At 44.1% G+C, this 22,316-nt stretch overlaps 2 protein-coding genes across 29 annotated transcripts in view; one reads left to right on the forward strand and one right to left on the reverse strand.

The window, feature by feature from the left end:
• The window catches only part of RBPMS (RNA binding protein, mRNA processing factor), a 172,820-nt gene extending 162,046 nt beyond the window's left edge, over window positions 1–10,774 (reverse strand). For 5 of the 28 annotated variants that reach the window (XM_025418043.3, XM_049094666.1, XM_049094667.1 and 2 more), the window contains exons 1-2: window positions 9,227–9,863; window positions 3,231–3,293 (exon numbers count right to left, since the gene is read on the reverse strand). In XM_025418043.3, the coding sequence (XP_025273828.1) occupies window positions 3,231–3,293; window positions 9,227–9,292 (129 nt within the window). In that variant the 5' untranslated portion in view covers window positions 9,293–9,863. Of the gene's footprint in view, window positions 1–2,391; window positions 3,081–3,230; window positions 3,294–8,722; window positions 8,762–9,226; window positions 9,879–10,635 lie in introns of those variants that run through there. The other 23 variants (XM_049094687.1, XM_035699773.2, XM_049094672.1 and 20 more) reach the window with 20 other exon arrangements.
• Window positions 1–22,316, forward strand: part of LOC125752615 (uncharacterized) — a 132,496-nt gene that overhangs the window by 36,850 nt on the left and 73,330 nt on the right. The window lies entirely within an intron of this gene.

A 22,316-nucleotide genomic window follows, 5' to 3' on the forward strand; every position in this document is an offset into this window, starting at 1 on the left:
CCGCATTCCTTCCGCATTTTAAATTTGTGAAACAATACTGTATTACAGCCTGGAATTGGAACTATCTTCCCGGTGTGATTGGCATTCATTACTGCCATTTCCCTTTTCCCTCCAGTATTCTACATAACGCCCATCATAATGGGTGCAGCAAGGTGAAAACCTAGTAGGAATATAAATGCAGGTGGTTGTTTTTCTTAAATTCCCAGACCACCTTCCTTTCAAGGGTTGACACTTGACTGTGAGCAACAAGGGCCACAAACTTTTAGGAAAGCACTAAGTGAATCAGTGGAAAATAGGACCCACAGAATAAGAGGAGTTTGGGGTCTGGCAAAAGAGACTCCTCTTACTCCCCACCCAATAAAATAAAAAAAGAACCAAAAACCATGAGGGAATGTTTTTTTATAAAAACACTTAAGCCAAAAAAAAAAAAAAAAAAAAAAAACACTTAAGCCTCTCAAGGTATTCCATCTTTACCTTCCAAACTCCCTTACAAAAATCTTGTGGCAGCTTGATTTCGCCTTCTAGAGTGCAGCGTTGGGGAAAAGGGAAAAAAGCTTGAAAAGCAAAAGTCTCAGAATTAACTGCAAATAGTAGAGGAAGACAATTTCCAGAAACCGTTGATGAAAGCCAAAAAAAAAAAAAAAAAGAAAGAAAGAAAAAGGTATATATACCTAGATTTTTCTAAGTTCCCCACCTTTCAAATAGATGAGCACACTGAACACTATTAGCTTATAAACTAGCAGATACAGAACACTCTTATATTCCTAAATTTAAAAGTGCTTTAAAAACTTTGCTTCCACTTTTCCCAAGAATTTCCAGCTCTTCCCCTTTCCTCCAAGTTCTAGGTCTCTACATACCTTCAAGTGTTAGGTAGGTTTTCTAGCTCTTTTGTTGCCTACCCTCACAAGGTTCCCTAGGAACCAGAGTCCCACGCCTCCAACTCTCCAGGCACTCACATCACCCACCTTTTCAGTTACCGGCTATAGACTCTTACACAGTTCTGAAAATTGCTTTCAAGATCAGACCTCTCCTCTCTGCATCTCAAACCCTACCATCCTCACCTCCTCATGGCCTTTTCTCCCCGTTTTCAACCATTCAGTGTGCTCTTTCTACAAACATGACCACCATTTAGCTGGCCACCCAAAGCAGAAACCCAAGAGGCTTAATGAAGGAAACTCCTAGTCTTTCCTCTGCGCTCGGCCAGTTGCCGGGGCCCTGGAATTTCTCTGGCTGAGTCGCCACCCACAGGCACTACTTCGAGACTAGGATTCTTACAATATTAGCCTCACTCTGCTCTCTCAACTCTTCCCACACCTGCTGCAACCTGCCTTTCTCGCTGGTAGAGAGTCCCAGAGCGCCAGGTCCCTGCTGCACAGCATGGCAAGGCAACTCCAATCGCAGAGTGGAGTCTGATTCCCTGGCCAAAAACAAGCTCCTCCACCTTCTCCCCCCACCAAAGCACCCCTCTCCCCCAGCCTCATCCTTAACTTCCCTTCCTCCCCTGCCATGCCTTGCTTGCTCTTCCTAGAAGTGCTCTTTTTTTTGTAAGTCATTGGATTTTTTTTAATATCTTTTTTTTTTATTGGTGTTCAATTTACCAACATACAGAATAGCCCCCATTGCCCGTCACCCAATCACTCCCACCCCCCGCCCTCCTCCCCTTCTACCACCCCTAGTTCGTTTCCCAGAGTTAGCAGTCTTTACCTTATGTCTCCCTTTCTGATATTTCCCCACACATTTCTTCTCCCTTCCCTTATATTCCCTTTCACTATTATTTATATTCCCCACATGAATGAGAACATATAATGTTTGTCCTTCTCCGACTGACTTACTTCACTCAGCGAGAAGTGCTCTTAAGCCTGTGTCTTCACACAGGCCAGTCTTCCACACGTGGTATCAACCTTTTCCTCATCTGGCAAAATCTTAATCAAGAATCTTCACTCAAGGGGCACCTGGGTGGCACAGTGGTTGAGCATCTGTCTTTGGCTCAGGTCGTGATCCCGGGGTCCTGGGATCAAGTCCCCCCATCAGGCTCCCCGCAGGGAGCCTGCTTCTCCCTCTGCCCCTCTGCCTGTCTCATGAATAAATAAAATCTTAAAAAAAAAAAAAAAAAAAAAAAGGACAAACCAGGCAACAACTTTACTGCGATAAGCTCAAACCTTGGGTATGCAGTCACCCCTCCAACTATGCACTGAAATTGTTTGGATTATTCTCCTTTAAATATTCTCCTCTTTAAAAAAAAAAAAAATAAATAAATAAATAAATAAATATTCTCCTCTTTAAAGATAGGGATGTGAGCGCAAGGAGTCCTAACCCAAGTCTTCCTCACACATCAGGTAAACTCATCCCCATCTATGGAGGATATTCTATCAACAGCATTAATTTAAATACCTGGTCCCAGCTGGCCTCAAGCCCACTGAGCCATGCAGCTTCTCTGCTCCAGCTATTATTAAGGTTCATTTCCCTCATTCCTTCCTAAGTTTTTTCTTTGACCAAAGCAAGCACTGTTCAAGAGGAACATTTGCATTCCCTTTCCCCTTCCCCCAGGCAGACACTAAGGTGCCAAATGAAACTGAACACAAACATTCCAAAGTGGCTGTCACACAGAGCAGGCTTGTTTGGAACACAGGGAGATCCCCGCTCTTCCACCTAACCAAAGCTTTCAGCAGCCTGCGTCCAAAAGGTCAAATGGAGTTCCACGGCACAAACCAAGTGCTAATGGTGAAAACCAAAATGCACTTCAGAATGAGCAGACCTGCAGTGGGGCAACCAGATGCACTGGGCACGCTCCACCTGTGCACTTTAGGGGAGGCAGTTCATTTCCCGGCTGATCCATCCACTACTTCCCTAACTTCCTGGTGGGCAAGTAAACATTTGTTTACTGTTTACCTCAACAGTAAACAAATGGCTCCCTTTTAAACAGCCTACCTATACAAAGTCATCACCAACCCTACTAATAAGGATATTTCATGTTGAGGCACCTGGGTGGTTCAGTTGGTTGAACATCTGCCTTCAGCTCATGTCACGATCTCAGGGTCCTCAGACTGAGCCCCGCATGGGGCTCCCTGCTCATCGGGGAGCCTGCTTCTCCCTCTGCCCTTCACCTCATTTGTACGCACACGTGCACGCTCTCATGAATAAATATTTAAAGGGGGGTATTTTGTGTTTACAAATTATGTGTTTATAAAGAATAATACAGGTAAATATGTGTAAGTGTGTGTGGTACTCACCTGGTACTGGAGTACTACCTTTGGGTAGGAGTGTTGGGAATACTGTGATAAGATGGCATCGATCTTTAAAAAAAAAAAAAAGTTACATGAAAGAAGATAATGGGGGCAACTTGGGTGGCTGGCTCAGTGGTTGAGCGTCTGCCTTGGGCTCAGGTCCCGATTCTGGGGTCCTGGGACTGAGTCCCGCATCAGGCTCCCTGCAGGGAAGCCTGCTTCTCCCTCTGCCTAGGTCTCTGCCTCTATCTCTCACGAATAAGTAAAATCTTTAAAAAAGAGAAAGACAGACACACACACAGACACATAGACACACAGACAGAAGGTAATGATCCGGGAGTTAAATGAACAAAGCAACTTCTACTGGGATTCTGAGGACAACCATCTTTTTTGGGAGGATACCTTCGGGTGACAGGAGCCTGAACAACTTACGCTGAAACTTGGCTCCTGCCTTGAAAGGAGGCTTTAGAAAGGATCTAGCTCAAGTTAGATCAAGAGGGAAAAGATGGTTGAAGCCAATGGTGTACAGAGCAAGGGGTACAATTAAGGCAATCTTGATGTCAAGTTTGGGCTTTGTTGTACAGAGAACAGATCAGGGAAGGACCCACCAGAGGACAGAGCAGTATGGTAGAAGGATACATTGAGAAAGCACATCAGAACAAGGTAAGCAGCTAAAGAGCACTAGAATGAGCCAGGAAAGTGATTAACATTAGGAAGAGGAAAGGCTAAAGAACAGAAGAGTCCTGGTTCCTGCAACAAGGCTTGTAAGCAAAATGAAGCGAGACCAACCTAATGGTTTTAGGACTTCTACAGATATGGCAAAGAAATTTCATGAAATACTCAGAGAGGGACGCCTGGGTGGCTCAGTGGTTGAGCATCTGCCTTTGGCTCTCCCTGCAGAGAGCCTGTTTCTCCTTCTGCTTTATGTCTCTTCCTCTCCCGAATAAAGAGAAAGACATTCGGGTTGTTGTAGGGTTTGTTTTTTTACCATTTTATTCACGTTTATTTTAGAAAATTTAGAAAGCACAGAAAAGCACTGGAAAGTTAAAATTATCTGTAACCTACCAGATAATTTTTAACCCCAAATGGCTAATATATATATATATTAATAAAAATTATCTGTAATATACCAGATAAATTACAAATAAAATATATAGATCAATAAAAACTTTTAACCCATTTAGGGTTTTTGTTGTTGTTAAGAATTGGCATCACATAGAACTCAATCTGTTTTTTGGGGGTTTTTTTTGTTTTGTTTTTTAATTCATGAGAGACACAGAGAGAGAGAGAGGCAGAGACACAGGCAGAGGGAGAAGCGGGCTCCATGCAGGGAGCCTGATGTGGGACTCGATCCCAGGATTCCAGGATCAGGCCCTGGACTGAAGGCGGCACTAAACCGCTGAGCCACCCGGGCTGCCCCCTTAAATCTGTTTTCATTTAATGTCATAACATTGACAATTATGCACTCAATTAAAATGTTGTCAGAAGCTGGGAAGAAAAGGTCAGATTCTCACATACAGCTTTCAGAGGCAGCGTGGCAATGTAGACACCTTGATTCCACATTTCTAGCCTCCAGAATTGTGAGAGAATGCATTTCTGTTGCTTTAAGCCAATAACAAAAAAAAAAACAAAAACAAAAACAAATACATATAGATCTTAAAAACATGGCTTTTCATGGCTGCCTACTATTCTCCTTCAGAAATCATAACCATGATTTACTTAGCAATTTCCCTGGTAAGACAATCTTTATGAATGTTCACGATCAGAAGTAACTAATTCATGAACATATTTTGCCATAGGTACTGCAAGGTGACACAAATTAATGCAGCCTTCTGGAGGACTCTGGTGTTCTAAGTGCCCACTTTCTTGCCCATCACCGACACTGAACTCTGTCCTCCAAGCACAAATTAATATGAACCCACAAAAACCATATGAAAGCAACTGCAAAAAAGAACTCCTACCCTACCAAACAATCCATCCAACAAATGCCATGGGAAACAGACTGCACAAGAGCACAAGGGTTCATGAGCGAAATTTTAAAACCGCTGCTGGAAAAACAGCTTAGGAGCACATGCCTTATTTGCAGTGCTCTTTTACATCTCACTAAGAAGTTACTGTGCCTTCTTTTTAAAACACTATCACCAAGGCCAAAATAGTTTTGTTGTGTTAGATTTAATTTGGAATAACAGACTCCAGACATGGTTGAGCCATATAGAACTTTCTGTACTCTGCCCAAGTCATAAGGTAGATTAAACTTAACGCCCAAGTGAAAAATCTGAGGTTGCCACATCAAAAGGACCTGGTACCCTTTCTGTGGGCCAATTGGAGGAAACCGTTTTCTTCTTGACCCCAATATTGGAGCAAGATTATGAAGCATTTTTTCAGGATTTTTTATTTTTCAGTTATCTCTAACCCAATTGAGATTGGGTTTGAGGGGCTCAAACTCATGACCCTGAGATCAAAAGTCATATGGTCTTTCAACTGAGCCAGCCAGGCGCCCCACTAAGCACTTTAAAAGAAAAGGGAGGTAAAGATTTGTATTAGCTTGTAAAGAATCAACTTTACATGATTCTTGCCCAACATCTGCCAAACATCTTTTCAGTCAATATTCCAACAATGCCAAGTTTTTTTGCTTTTCCAGTTTTAAGTACAAAAAGGCTCAAGTCAATTTAAGGAAAAGTTGCTATTTACCATTCGTGCTTCAACATAATAAAACACCTCTTAGAAAGGATTTGTGATCAACCTGAAAAATACTCAATGACCTGGATAAAAGTAAAGACAAAGCCAAACTACATATCTCCTTTCCAAATTAAAAAAAAATCTATTTTGAAAAATAAGTAACCAAAAATAATTTTCTATCTACTCCCAGATAGAAAAAGTCGATATGTAAATCTCAACAAGTCTGTTATATACATATTAATATTAATAAAGTCTGGTTCAGTATAAACTGCCAAAAGCATTTAAAGAGGATACTGACTAGTCCAAAGTTAGATGAAAAATTCTAGGATTTTATCAACTAAAATGATGTTAGAAATTATCTAACACCCTATACATAAGCCCTATAAATCTCAGATCCCAGTAAGATTCTGACAACTGGTTTTTCTTTAAAGGGACATCTTGCAGAGAAACACACATGTATAGCACACTACAAGCTAGACAGCCAGATGTATTATCTCTTACAGTTAACTAGTCAAATCTTAAAAATTTTTCCTCAAAGCTTTAAATACTCTCCAAAGCAGAAGTCTATGTCCTGTCCAAGTTCTCAAACATCCAACCCCCAAAAAGCTGCAGAAATTCTAAATCCTGGACTGTTCAGTTTGTACAGTTGGAACCAAATAAGTGTTTCAGTATCAATTATTTCAGAGTAACCTTTAAAAGCTCTCAAACAGGGCTAAAATGTACTGGAAGATAAAAGGAACCTATTTTTTAAAAATAGAGGAAAAAAAAAACCCTCAGATTCTATGAAGTGGTAGAGAAAGCCTAAATTGCCCTGATGTTCTAGGAAATAAACTATTTTCTCTTAATGATGATTGGACTTGTTTTTCCAAGTCAGCTCAATGGCCACCAGAAACTACAACAAAACACATTTTTCTGTCATTATGTGTATATACATTTTATATGTGTGTGTTCTGTTTACTGGAGTCCTCAGCCAAAGCTTTTAAATGTGTTTGAGAACAAATTGCTGATCACTGGGTGGGCAGGGAAAGGGTCCAGTGCAGTGGTTTTGTATGATGCTGAGTACATTAATGGGGACTCACCAGATACCATATTTATTTTACTTGTGGCTTTCAGAGTTAGAAGAAGAAAAAAAAAAAAAAAGAGGTTAGAGTTTATCAAAAAAAAAACAAAACATACTCAAAACAGGGAATTAGAGGAAAACTACCTGGATCACTCCAGGCCTATTTCCTTTCTTTTCCTGAATCTTTAACATTATAAACCCTCTCTCTTCGTGGTGTATCTGTCTTTATCCTCTACCTCTTACACGACGTGGGTTCTCAAATCTTCCTGTCCTCTTACCTTTAAAAGAGCTGTCTTGCCAAAACTGATACACCACAGAGCCACATGCCATTCCCTCCGGAAGAGGAACATTGTCAGGGCAACAGAACAGGTTAAGAAGCAGTAACTGTACTTCCAACTCCAATGGAAAGCTTCACACATTAAGGGGACCCAGGACCAGGGCCGACACCACCAGTCCTGGGGGCTATGAGGCTGAGATGGGTTAAGTAAAAGAAATGTGATTTTTCTCTAATTGTATCAAGTTAAGTAGGTTATGGTTTTGGAACGCGTACACCTCTTTTGCTACCTACAAAAGCAAAAAAAAGAAAAAAAAAAAAAGCTTCTGGTTTGCCTGATTAACTTTTTCCATTTACAAGTGTTCTCAACTAGGCAAGCAGAAAAAGATGGTTTCACACAATACATTCTTACCCTTAGAAATAAATAGATTGCCCATTTAAGTAAAATAAAAAGGTTTCTGAAGCAATTGGTGTGTTAGGTGAATTAGTTAAGTATAACAAGTCCTTAAAGGAGCACACTTGTCATTTTTTACATGTTATCTCAAGGGTAGGGAAAATAAATAGCAAAGCAGCCAGTAAGAACAAGACCAAAAGTGGAACTTGCAATTCAGGTCTCCCCCCTCTTTGAAAAGAGGCATGTCAGTGGTTGTAAAGAACTAGCATGTAAATAACCTTTTTCAAATTAGTTTATAATAAAATGCGCAATTATCTTCAGGTGTGAAGGCAATTTTCAGCTTACTGCAAGTCAGGCGGGTTGCCCCATACAAACGTGCTAGAAGTAAAATCTTGTGTTTTGCATGGACTTACATGGTCTTAGGTCCTTCCATCTTCATATAAATAGTTCCCTTTTCACAAGTGGACTATGTGCCGAGGTCTCACAGTACTAATTAAATCCTCCCCCAACGTTTGGTTTCACTATCGGAATCTTAGTTTGCACGCAACAGATTATCTCCAGAATAATCTCAACATCTTGACCGCTTTAGAATTAGTTTGCCATTCTGTTAGCCTTATATACTGGAATACAATCCCTCTAAATAATGCCTCACAAGTCCTACTATCTAGGTGCATACTTCCTTGCACATACACACTCAAGTTCTTTTTAGGACGTTTAAGAACTCAGCTATGGGAGAACTTAAAAAGCAGGCGAAACATGTACTGTTTCTTGGACTCCAGGTAACATACCTGCAGGAACAAAGCCACTTGAAAGAATACCACAAATATCCTAACTACAAAATTCTGAAACCGTCCGTTCAGGTGTTCCCTCCCACGGATAAATGGGGTTTCTACCCCAAGGAACGCTCCGCCGCCGCAACGTTTTTAACTTTGTTACGGACGCACCACATAAAATTCACGCTCAGGAGTCAAAGTGCTATTAAAACAGCCAAGATGATCTCTTGGCGAGTTGTAAACTCTCAAACTCTTTTATTCGGCTTCCCCCACCCCACCCCAGCCGCATCGCCCCTAAAATTTACAAACCCTAATCACCCAGATTCGAGGTCTTTGACTCATCAGAGAAGAATGCAGCTGATGAGTTATCTATTAATCCAGAATGCCTCAGCTGGAAAGAGATCGCACCGAGAACTTTTAACACTGAAAAGGGAGGGGGAGGGGGCAGGGAACTGAAGGTGTCTCCCCGCCGAGAACTTTCCCCGAGTTCCTTCCTTCCTCACGCCGCACGCACAAACACCCCCCACTCCCAGCCCCGGTCGCAGACTCGGTCCCGACCCTCTGGGTCCCAGGAACCGGAGGTCACCCGGGAGTCAGCTCTCGATTCCGCTTTTAAAATCCCACGCAGACAAAGCTGAGTATTATACTTAGCAAACTCCGAAAAGTCCTCAAAGTTACGCAACTTTAGAAACGCGCTCTGCGAAGAGACCCCCCCCGCCGCCCCCCCCCCGGCCCGGGGCCACAGGTCGCGGCGAGGGCCGTGCCCAGACCCCGGACTGCGGCGCCCAGGTCGTGCCCCCGCCGCAGCGAGCCCCCCGGTACCTCTTCCTCCTGAAGGTTGGCCTCGCTCGGGGTGTTCTCCTTCTCGGCTTTGCCGCCGTTGTTCATCTTCCCGGTCCTTCCTCGCCGGGCAGGGCTGGGGCGCGGGGCTGGGGCGAGGGCGCGCTCGCCCGCTTGTCCCTTCCCCGGGCGCCGGGGCTCCCTCGGGCGGGCGCCGCGGGCTGCGGGGGCTGGAGCCGGGGCAGCGGCGGCTCGGGCTCCGCGGCGAGGCGAGGCGAGGCGACCCAGGAAGTGCGCGGGAGACACGGGGCAGGGCGAGGCGCGGGCCGGCGGGGACGGAGACAATCGGGACCGGGAGGGAGACCTGGAGAGCGCGGGCGGGCGGGCGGGCGCGAGGGAAGGAAGGAAGGAAGGAAGAAAGGATGGGGCGCGGGCGCGCGTCCCAGGAGGGAGCCCAGAGAGTTGGGGATGTGGCCGCGTCGGGGCTGGGGGCGGCCGCTGCCCGAGCCTGGCGGGGGCCGGAGGGAGGGGGCGAGGGGTGCCCAGACCCGAGGAAGAGGAGGAGGAGGAGGAGGAGGAGGAGGAGGAGGTGCGGGGCGCGGCTGGGACGCTGGGACCCGGAGAGCCGCTGAGTGCGCGCTCCAGGCAGGCTCTGAGAAGTACGGGATCCAAGCAGCTCCCTTTCTCTCGCCCTCCTCCCTCCCCTCTCTCCTCCCCCTCCCCCTCCTCCTCCTCCTCCCTCCGCCCTCCCTAGACGTGGGCTGCCAGCTTCAGCCCGGAGGGACGGGACGCGGGACGCAGAAGCCCCCCTCGGGAGGAGGGGCCGCCCGCGGCCGGATGGCGCGCGCCGGGGAGGGGCGGGGGGCGGCGGGCGGAAGCGGCCGACCCCAGCCCCCCGACTCGGCGGGAGGTCGGAGGGCAGGGGCCGAGGCGGACGAGGGAGGGAGGCCAGGTCCTCCCGCTTCCCCGGCCCCCGGGGGCCCCCGGAGCTGGCGAGCTCGCGCGGCGGTGCGCGCCCGCTTGGAGAGGGGCTTCGGGGCGCCGGGCCGGGCCCGCGCGACGCCCGGGACGCGCCGTGGGCTACCGCCGTGGGGATCGCGCCCCCGTCGCTCAGCCTGCCCTGCCTCTGCAGCACCGGCTCAGACCTATTTCCTCCCTTCCTACTTGGCAGCTCGAAATGACAGGATGCGAGAGAACGAGCGAGGTCCGGGGGCAGCCGGCTCGGGGCCGGCGTTTCCAGGGCGCAGCTTCAAACCCACCTCCCACGCCGGGCCCTCCCAGGCTCTCAGCCCCGGCCTTCGCCCTCTGCTAGGCTTCGCGCCCCCCTCTGCTCAGGCCCCTCTCTCGGCCCTCAGCAGACCGTCCTGGAATTGCTTACCTGCCTGCCTCCCTCACCCTTCCGGGGGAGCCTCCCCACAACGCAACGCCAGCCTCACCGTGTCCTTGTTTACCTTGATAATCCCACGGCTAGTTAAATACGCTACCGGGTATACAGTAGGCACTCAATAAATACTTGTTGGCTAAGTGACTGTTGCTCACGGCGAGCCGAGCTGGAGGCCAACCCAGATGATCTTCGGAGGGTCAAAGCCCCTTAAGGAAGAAAAAGGGCTCAGCATTCTGGGAGGGGGGCACCCAGTACCTGTTTAAGCACCACGCGCCAGAGGACTGCCTGGGTTCCGTTTCCTCACCTGCGAAATGGGAGTAGTTATAGTTACCTCCCAGGGGGGTTGTAATTAGAGGAGATTATAGGTTGGTAGAGCTAGAGCACCCAGCACTCATTCCTGCCCGGTGTAAGTTTACAGAACAGGGAAACTAGCATTATTATTAAGGAAATTTCCATTTTCCCGGGGCCATAGAGAGCTTCTCCATTCCTGTATCATAAACACATAAATTTAAAAGGGCCTCTATCAGAAGATTCTCCCTCACTTCCCACGCCCAGGAATTCTCTCACACGACATGCTGTTCCTTTCCAGCACAGTACCAATCACAACTTCTATTTATTTGCTCGCTTCACTGTTTATCTTTCTCTGCTCTCCCCCCTCCCCGCCAGACATTCTTCACCCTGTACTGGTTTAAGTGCTGCTGGGGGTGGGGTGGAGGTGGGGGTGAAGATAAGGCTCCTGCTTCTAGGGAGTTTTAACTGGTGTTGTGGAGACGAGACACCCAAAACAACTCCATGGCCACATGATCAGCGATCCTGGTTCAAATAGCAGAAAGCAGAGAAAATACTTGTGTGACGAGCGTTGTGAAGAAAAACAGAGTGGTAATTCTTGCATTCACTTACTGGGGTTTTCTTGGGTTGGGGGTGGGGGAAGTCTGAAGCTTTTGATAAATAGGTTTAATTGCTGTCAGGATGTCATGTGCCTCTGTGGGGGGGTGGGGGGAAAGCGTATCCTGGATGAAAATAAACCAAGAAACTGTTGAACTTGCAATGGAAGTTCAGAAGAGGCAAAGGCCACCACGATTAATCTGGAAATTTGGAGAGCCTTTCCAATCCCAGTCCCTCCCTCAGTTACGTAAAGAACCACGAGGGGGCAATGTGTTCCTGAGCAATGGCTGCGTGGTGGTCTTGGGCCCCTGCGCCACCAATAAACACAGGCCCTTTGCCCTCCTGGGCCATTGCCAGGTACTGAATACACTCCACAGAAAGATATTGTCTTGCTGGAGCCTGGCAAAGGCCCAAGAAAAGTGACAGTTGATCTAGTCATTGATGATTCCAGTCAGACTCCACTTACGAGTCGGTGGAAGGTGCTGTATGATTCCAGGATGCTGCTGCTACCTCCGTCCAGGGAAATGTGGCCTAATTCCAAATGTAGAACCTGATTCTTTTGCCAGCACTTTGTCCATTGTTAAAAGTCAAAGACATCTGGCATAAAAAAAAAAAAAAATAAGGGCTAGAAGAAGATCTTTGTCTGATTTGATCGTTGTGTCCCCAATATCTAGACAGTGCCTAACACATAGTAGGCTCTCGGTGAATATTTTTGAATAAATGAACACAGTCTTATCAGAGATTGATTTTCAGCCTTGAATGACATCACATCTTTACAAAGCCCCTGCAGGAGGGACTGAATAAGTGGAAGTGTCTCAGCATAGGGAGCCACCACAAGGACACTAGGCAGATTCATGGTAGTAGTCTTTAGGCATTATTTTGCAGGGGAGACCCACCTAGATAGAGAGCTTGCTCAGAATGAGACAACTGATGAGATTTCAAAAATAAATAAAATTGCAGGTATTTGGATGGCTCAGTGGTTGAGCATCTGTTTTTGGCTCAGGTCATGATCCTGGGGTCCTGGGATCAAGTCCCGCATCAGCTCCCCTGCCTGCTTCTCCTTCTGTCTATGTCTCTGCCTCTCTCTCCGAGTCTCTCATAAACAAATAAAAAAATCTTAAAAAAAAAAAAAGAAAAGAAAATTGCACCACTCAGTCACCTAACATACCAGACAGTTAACAATACAGCAGGGAGGACTAGGATATGTATCAGTGATGAGCATGAAATTCAAGGTGTTTTCAGAAAAGTATATAAGGAGGAGGGTAAATACACCATGAAAAGAGGGACTCCGTTTTCTGTCCTTTCCATGAAAAATGGTGTAGGCTTACTTTGAAGAAAACAAGGCTATACATTACCAACAAACCCACTGGAAATCTGTAAATAGACTTTAGCTGTTTATAAAACCTCAGTAAAAGAAATCATTCAGGATATAAATGATCTTTATGACCTGTTTGCTACTTTAAAGAAAGAAAGTTTCAAAAGTAAGATCTCAGTAGCACTAGTTTCCAGACTACTCCTTATAAAGCAACAAAGGGATTTTTACATCCTAGAAAAATAGGGTTAATGACCATGAAACATCTGCTTTCTCCCTGCCCACCACTTGACCATACTGCTTCTAGCCTAAAAGGTCACATGCTTGAAAGGGGGAATATTGTATGCACCTGTAGTTTTATTACTTATCTCTGTTTCTCTGGCAGTATTCGTTTGGAGGCTTGCTTTAAGAAAACTCAAACCTAGGGGCACCTGGGTGGCTCAGTGGTTAAGCATCTGCCTTTGGCTCAGGTCATGAGTAATCCTGGGGTCTAGGGATTGAGTCCCACATCCGGGCTCCCCCCAGGGAGCCTGCTTCTCCCTCTGCCTATGTCTCTGCCTCTCTCTGTGTGTCTCTCATGAATAAATAAATAACGTCTTTAAAAACAACAAAAAACCCAAACCTATAATGACATTCTCAGTGTTTGTCTCTGGGAATTGCAGACATTAAAGCTCTATTCTAAGGTAGTTTGCATGGCATGGCTTTGGTACCTGTGTTAGCCCTGCAGCACAAAGCTAAAGTATCTACTATGCGTTGTGACTATCTGTTATGACTACCTGTTAATGCTTCATCCTTTACTCAACCCAGAAAGGTCTCAGGGCCAGAGGCTATTTTGGGGGGTTTTGTCCTCTTTGACATCTGTCTCTCCAGCCCCACCCATCTCTAGGCCATCAACATCCTCCTCTGATTTTATTTATTAGGTTTTGTGGCTTAAAAAAAAAACCCAAAGCACTGTATTTACCGTTCTGCAGTGCACAGTTCAGTACCATGAAGTAACTCACATCGTTGTGCAACGTCCTCTTGATTTTTACCTCCTAAATAGTTGTGAGATGCAATCACTTCCCTCTAATCATCTGTGGAAGCCCATGCAGCCACGTGGAGAGGTCCACGTGGAAGAGAATTAGGTCCCAGACTCACAGCTCCAGCTGAGCTCTCGGCAGACAGCTGGTACCAATTGCCAGCCTTCTGAGTGAGTTCTGTTGGAAGTGGATACTCCAGCCCTAGTGGAGCTGCCCCAGCTGACGCCACACGGAAGAGACATGAGCTACTCTCAGAGTCATGCCCAAACTGCAAAATTGTTAGCAAAAAAGTGAATGCTATTGTTTTAAAACACTAAGTTTTAGGCCGTTTTCTTATATAGCAATAGAGAACTGAAACGTAATGCATACCTAGAGGTGAGGTCCCAGTGTATAGAAACCTAGAACATGTGGCAGTGGCTTTGGACCAGGTATAAGATGGAAGCTGGGAAAACTTTGAGGAGTCTACTAGTGAAGAGCATGACTAAGGGGGCAGTGAGTATTGTTATTACAGGCTGGAGAGAGGGGGACTCCATTTATCTGTTGGAAAAACAGTTAGCTAAACTAGCTTGCCGTTTACATGAAAGATAGAAAAGATACCGAATGAACATGTGGATCTGGCTAAGGACATATCTGGATAGGTGTTAAAAAGGTTGAAGAATTTCTTTCAGATGCTTATGATATAGTACAAGAGAAGTGAGATGAGCCCCCCCAAAAGGGAATTGTTCTATTTTCAATCTGAATTTAGAGGAAGCATAAAGAAGCCAGGACTTGCTGGGTATGAAATAAAACTGTTATTCCTAGCTTCTCCAGAGGACAAAACTCTCAAAAATAGAAATGGCTTTAGGGACAAGGTCAGATCCAGGGTGCTATCAGGGAAAATATGGCCTTAGGTGAAGTTCAAGACAAAAGTATAGCTGGAAGAGCCTGTGGTAGACAACCTCTACCATGGCCCCCAAAGATGCCCACTTCCTGGTATTCAAGCCCTTGTGTAATACATAGAGTATGGCAAAAGTGATGGATATCACTTTCAAGATTAGATTACAGGGACACCATGGCTCTCTTTTTACACACCCTCTCTTTGCTCTGTCACTTACTGCCTTTGGTGGAAGCCAGCTACTATGATACCGGTGGCCCTACAGAGAGGTCCATGTGACAAGGAGCAGTGGAGGCTTCCATCCAAGTGCCAGCAAGGAAATGGTACTTTCAGTCCAACAACTCACAAGGGACTGAATCCTGCCAACAACCATGTGAGCAAACTTGGAAGTGGATCTTCCCTAAGCGCAGTCTTAAAGGAGACCTCTTATGGATTGAATGTTTGTATTCATAGTATGAAGCCCTTATCTCTAGTGTGATGGTGTTAGAGCCTTTGGGAGGTAATTAGGTTTAGATGAGGTCATGAGGGTAGAACCCCTAGGTTGGGATTCGTGCCCTTCTAAGAGATACAGAGGCATCAGGGTTTCTGCTTTCTACCATATGAGGATACACTGCAAAGGTAGCCATCTACAAGCCAGGAAGAAGTCCCTCGCCAAGAACAAAAATGGCTGGCAATTTGATCTTGGACTTCCCAAGAACTATCCAAAACTAGGTTATTTTGTTATGGTAGCCTGAGCTGACACCTTGGTTCCAGCCTTTGAGAGAGACCTTGAGGCAAAGGGACCCCACTAAGCAGAACCTTGGATTTCTCACCAACAGAAACTGTGAAATAATGACAGATTGCTATCTTAAGCCATTCTGTTTGGATAACTTGGTATGCAGCAATAAACTGATAACTCAGAAAGATTTAAGGTGGTACCTCATAGATCCTCTCAGCTAGATAGCAGAGCTTCTAAGAATCTGGATGGTATCGCCCACAAAACCTCACACTGACTCAATGCAGAGAAGGGCCTCCCATGGAAAGAAATGGGAGTATGGCTTCTCCCAAAAGGAGTTGATTAAAACCTGAAGTATAAGAAACCTATGGCTTTTAAGGGATTTTGACTAGTTTGCACAGCCAAAGAGGCTGTGTGTGATGAAAAGAGGCCTCTGGAGCTTCAATTTCACAGGCAGAAAGCAGGTTGAGGAAGCTACTCATCTGCAATTATGGGCTGTTTCCAAAAGGGGAGATGACTGAGATGGAGCAAAAAGCCCCTGAAAATCATTTCCAAAGAGAAGGAGTGGGCCAAATTAAGGAACTGGGTAGCTCAGGTGAGTAAGCATCCAACTCTTGGTTTTAGCTCAGGTAATGATCTCAGGGTCATGAGATCAAGCCCTGCATCAGGCTCTGTGCTGAGAGTGGAGTCTGCTTGTCCCTCTCCCCCTCTGCTCCTCTCCCTGCTCACTCTCTTTCTCTCTATATATAAAATAAATAAATACATAAATCTTAAAAAAAAAAAAAAAAAAGGAACTGACATCATTTGCCCAGTCTGATTTCAGAATTGCTATGGGCCACTTTCCATGTCCATCTTGTTTCATTCCCTTTTTGAATGGGGGTGTCTATTATTGGTTTTCTGTCCCTACCTTACCATCAGATGTTGGGTGTGTGAGAGAAACATATACTTTGTCTCTTTAGTTCACTGGTCTTCAGATCAAGAGGATCCATGTCTGAGGAGCCATAGTAAAGGAATGACACTCAAGGAGCCACATCTGCCCTTAGACCCCGTTTAGAAGCTCATGGTTTAGACCAGAGGTTGGCAAACCTTTTCTGTATGGGACCAGATAGTAAATATTTGAGGCTTTGCAGGTCATGTTTATAATTGTTCTCACATTTTCTTGGTTTTGTTTTTTTATAACCCTTTAAAAATATAAAACCATTCTTATCACAGGGGCTGTACAAAAGTAGTCCACAAGTCGGGTTTGGACCTCAGGCTGTGGTTAGCTCACCCCTGTCCTAGACTGTGAACTGATGTTCACAATAGGATGGATATTTTCATAACTTTGGAGAGGAGATAAATGTATTTTTCACATTGGGGTGGGGGACATGTATTGCTGTGGCTACTAGGTAAATGGCATAGCTAGTCTTCAAACACAGCCCCCCTCCCCATAATTTCACCTTTTTGTATGTGCATGCCCCTCTTGCCATCAAGAGTTATAGCTTATGTGCCTTCCCCTTGAATCTGAGCTGGGCCTGTTTCTGCTTTGATGAATAGAGTGTGGAGGAAATGACATTCTGGGAGCTCTGAGCCCAGGCACTAGAAAATTCTGGCAGTTTCTGCCTCCTTCCTCTTGGAACCTGTCTTTCATGTAATGAGAAATCCCAAGCAGCTACCTGGAGAGGCCTACATGGGAGAAAGTCAAGCCCTAGCCATCTCCCCAAACCCCACCACCCACAGCTTCATCTGAGCTCCCTGCAACAGCCAGCACCAGCAGCCAGCCTTATTAGTGAGCCATCTTGGAGGTAGGTCCTCCCTCCTGAGCCACCCCAGCTGACACCACATGAAACAGAGACAAGCTGTTATGTCAGAATCCTGACCAAACTGTAAACACTCTTCTGAGCAAATTAATGATTATCCTTTTAAGCCACCGGGTTTGAGGGAGGTTACTTATGTAGCAACATATAATGAAATCACTGGCATAGGGAACAAGAAAACAAGGCTCTGGAAACCAGAAAGCCCTGGGCATTCTCAAGGATAAGCAAGGAGAGTAACCCCTGATGCAAGAGCTCTATCTATAAAACAAAAATCACAAATGCCATTCCTAGCATAAGACTCTTCCTTCTGGGAAACAGTAAAGTGGAAAAATATAGATAGTCCCTCAGAACTTTAATAAAATTTGCTGACTACAATGAGGATAAATAGAAATCAATAAGGCCAGAGTGAGGTGTGGCTGTGGGGCAGATGGCAAGGCACTCTTATAATTAAGTGACTTTTCCTGTCACCAACTTTATAGCATATGTAACTTGAAGTTGTGCTTCAGGAAAATAATAATTAGCAATGCCTCCAGCCTTTTGGAAAGTCACTTATAAACAATCAAAGGTCAAATGCTAAATTTAACATTTTTTAATGTCTACTGTAGTCTAACTTGTCTGGAATGTGGAGAGACCGTAAGTGAGGGTTAGAAGGTAAGGCTGAGGACTTCATTAGGTCATCATTAAGAATTGCCCTTTAGAAAGAGATCTTAATGGCTAATGAAGTAGATTTGAATAACGTATATTTTTTTTCCACTAGACAAGCAGTAAAAAGGATGTGGAAATGAAAGCCATTCCCAAAGGGGAAGCTACATAATTTGACAAATGATTGAATGTAGAGGGTAAAGGAATATAAGGCATTTGAACTAACAGCCAGGTTTTAAGACTTCAAGGATTTGGTGATGCCAATTCCAAAAAGAAAGAAAAAAAGAAAAAGAGATATTCAAAGGAGAAGACCTGGTTGTATGGATAGATACAGAGCTCAGTATCAGGCATATGAGATTTGTTAGTGTCAGAATTACGCTAATGGTTGGAAAATGATCAGCCAGAAGAAATAGGAGATAATGTATATATTTGGGCACCATCCGAATTGAAATCATAAGTGAGTTTTAGCTTCAGAGAGTAGAATCTTTGGAAATATTTATGCTGAGACAGGACAAGGAGAAAGACTTGCCAGAAAATAGACCAAGTAGTCAGATATAAGAGAACAAGCCCACTAATAAAAATACTAGCAGTTGAAAGCATTGACCAGGGGACCGTGATCCAAATTTTACATGGATTGTCACATTTTATTGTTTTAAGATGGCAAGCTACACATACGCATTTCTTTTCTTTTTCTTTTTTAAGATTTATTTATTTTAGATTAGAGTACGTGTGTTTGTGTATGTGTGTGTGTGTGTGTGTGTGTGAGGAGGGGCAGAGGGAGAGACTCTCCAGGACTCCGTGCTGACTGCAGAGTCTGCCATAGGGCTCCATCCCAGGAACCTGAGATCTTGACTTGAGCTGAAATCCCAAATCCAATGCTTAATCTACTGAGCCACCCAGGCGCCCCTACACATTTCTATCCACTGTGTTCCAAAATCTCTCATAGAAACATGAAAAGTATTTGTTGTTGTCATCGTCATTATTTTAAGGCATAAACTAATAAGGATAAAGAGAATGAAAGAAAACAGCAGCCAGTTTGGGTAGCCTCAAAGCCTATAGATAAATACCGAGAAGCTCAATCCTAAGTCTGATGGGAAAAAACTGAGAAGCAACCATACACTGGGGAATCCCCCAAAGACCCAAGGCTTGACACCAGCTGGCACCTCACAGATGACAGTGAAAATGGGGCTCTTACCTGGAAGCTTGATGGAAGATGTGGTTTGCACCCAGATTCCTCTTTTTTTTCCCTACATTTTATTTTTCAGTTAACATCTTAAATTTCTCCCTTCTTTTTGGGACTATCCAACAGGAAAAAGAAAAACAAGCATTTCTTCATTTTTATTAGTTTATTTCTCTTCATATGAGAAGAATCTTATCAAATCAGCTAAAGTATAATAAATCCATAAATTTTTAAGAGGCAAAAAATAAGACTAATTCGGTGAGATAAACATTGGTGACTATAAAGTTGCAAACCAGATCTTTGTGTGTGTGTGTGTAAATTTCAGGTCCCAGTAATCCTAACCATTGCCATCATTTTACCCTAAGTGGCTCACTTTACAACTTGTGCCTTTTTTTAGTATGATTGATTGTTGTGAATGTAAAGTGAACATTCTCTGATTGAAAAGGTTCAAAACTAGTGGCTGGATATGTTCATCTTGGTCCAAGGTGTTCTTTGGATGATTTGTTTCAACCGATTTATCAATTGGTTTAATGGTTTTAAATTTGGTATTTAACATGTATTTTAAATGGCATTGTTATTTAATAATACTCTATACTTGCTTTTTGAATTGAACATGTCTTATGAACATTTATCCATATTGAGACAGCTCAGTTTTTCCATTTTTATTTATTTTATTTATTTTATTTTTTAAAGATTTTATTTATTTATTCATGAGAGACACACAGAGAGAGAGGCAGAGACACAGGCAGAGGGAGAAGCAGGCTCAATGAAAGGAACCTGGTGTGGGACTCGATCCGAGGTCTCCAGGATTCCAGGATCATGCCCTGGACTGAAGGCGGCGCTAAACCGCTGGGCCACGGAGGCTGCCATCTCATCTTTTTTAAAGCTTTGTAGAATTCCAGTGTGCGTGCCCAAGTTCTGTATGGGAGTCCATTTAAGCTGCTTACAGTTTTTTTAGTGTTAAGCAATGCTGTGGTGAACATCCATGTACAAACATCTTTGTACATTGCCCGATTATTTTCTTATAATACATTCTCAATAAAGTACTAGGTTAGATGGTAGGTGAGTTTAAGTGTTGATATTTATGGTTAGAAAGCTTATACAATTTACACTTGCTCCTACAATGTATATGAGAGTACCTATTTCACTGCAGCCTTTCCAAAATGGGAGAAACCTTTGTCCATTTTGCCAATCTACAGGTGAAAAATATTACTTTTTTTGTACATTTGTTTGTTTACTTATTTATCTAAGCAAGAGAGAGAGCACATGTGAGTGGGGGAGAAGCAGAGGGAGACAGAACGCTAAGCAGGTTTCACGCTCAGCACAGAGCCCAACGTAGGGCTCAATCTCACTACCCTGAGTCATGACCTAAGCTGAAATCAAGAGTCTGATGCTCAACGGATTGAACCACCCAGGCACATCATTATTTATTTATTTTTTATTTTTTAAGTTTTTATTTATTTATGATAGTCACAGAGAGAGAGAGAGAGGCAGAGACACAGGCAGAGGGAGAAGCAGGCTCCATGCACCGGGAGCCCGATGTGGGACTCAATCCCGGGTCTCCAGGATCGCGCCCTGGGCCAAAGGCAGGCGCCAAACCGCTGCGCCACCCAGGGATCCCTATTTATTTATTTTTAAATAAGTTCTACGCCCAACATGAGGCTTGAACTCATGAACCCAAGATCAAGAGTCTCATGCTCTACCAAGCGCCAGCCAGGCACCCTGAAATATTATTCTTTTATTTTGTGTTTCTTGATTGTTACAGCAGCTGACCATCTTTTCATCTATTTATAGCCATTTGCTCATCATGTCTTTGTGCATTTTTCTAATCAGATGTTTGCCTTTTCTAATTTATATTTAAAATTATTTTGCTTCTAATATCCTGCACCCCATTCATGTGTTCCACAGATATGATTGCTAGGTGCCATATAGATTCTTAAGATTCACTAATAAACAAGAGAGACACAAACCTGACTTGCATGAGCCAATTTTTTAAGCAGTTATGATAAAGTGGAATATGTGCTCTAACTATGGAAGTTCAGGTATCTAGGGACATCATAAATGTGGCAACTGCATACTCTGGGTGGTCAGTAAGTAGAGGCTTCTAGGAGGATGTGACATTTCACCAAGTCCTAATAGGTAAGCAGTAAAGCAGGAATGGTAGGAGTGGAGAAGGTTCCACTAGAAACTAGCTTGAGAAGAAGAGAGAGGACGTTTGACTAGAATTAAAAAAAAAAAAAAAGTGAAGAGGAGTGCCTGGCTGGCTCAGTCAGAAGAACATGTGACTCTTGATCTCCAGGATCATGAGTTCAAGCCCCATGTTGGGTATTGAGATTACTAAAGATGGTAAATAAACTTAAAAAAAAAAAAAAAAAGGAAGAATACAAAAGTGAGAGACTAGCTTAGAAAGGTAAAGGTGCCAGATTATTCAGATTTTAAAACCTTTATAAGTTATAGGAAATAATTTCAGCTTTATCTAAGGCAATAATAAAGTATATTCATTAGAATGTTTTCAGCTACAGGTAGCAACAAAAAACTTGACTAAAAGGGACTTAAACAAGGACACCTGGGTGGCTCAGTGGTTGAGCATCTACCTTGGGCTCAGGTAGTGATTCCGGGGTCCTCAGATCGAGTCCCACATCAGGCTCCCTGCAGGAGCCTGCTTCTTCCTTTGCCTATGTCTCTGCCTCTCTCTATGTTTCTCATGAATAAATACATAAATAAATATTTTAAAAATAAAAATAAATAAAAGGGAAGTACTTAAACAGGGAAAACTTTTTAATATTTCACATAATGAGAAGTGTGGTTCTTGGGTTGGTTCATCTTTTCACTCTGCCATTCTCAATGTATGTGACACCCCTTCTTATGGTCCCATGATATCTCCTCTTCTAGCCCCCATAAAACTGCAGCAATTCCAAGCATCACATCCTTACACAGTTATATTCAATGGCCTGGAAAAGGTAGGTAGAGTCTGTGCAAACAGAGAAGAAAGTCTTTTCCAGAATCTTCTATTGGAATTCCCCAGTTCTCATTAGCCAGAACCCAGTCACAGGGAATCACATAGCTGGACTAAATGTTGGGAAACTGTGTAGTATCTGGCATTTTCACCCTTTGTGATAGTAACTTCTATTTGCAAGGAGGGAAGGGAAGAGTAACAGCTATTTGGTAGAAGACCATCGGTGGTGGTCTTAGCATTTGAAGGTTTTTGAGTGAACAAGTGATGTGACCAGGTTTACAGTTAGCTTTCTATTCCTTTAGGTCTTTTTGCTTCTTCCACTCCAGCGTCCATTTCCTCCATCCTCTACTCTCAACCACCGCTTTTCCA

The sequence above is a fragment of the Canis lupus genome, chromosome 16, assembly GCF_003254725.2.
Source record: "Canis lupus dingo isolate Sandy chromosome 16, ASM325472v2, whole genome shotgun sequence".
NCBI classification, from domain to species: domain Eukaryota; kingdom Metazoa; phylum Chordata; class Mammalia; order Carnivora; family Canidae; genus Canis; species Canis lupus.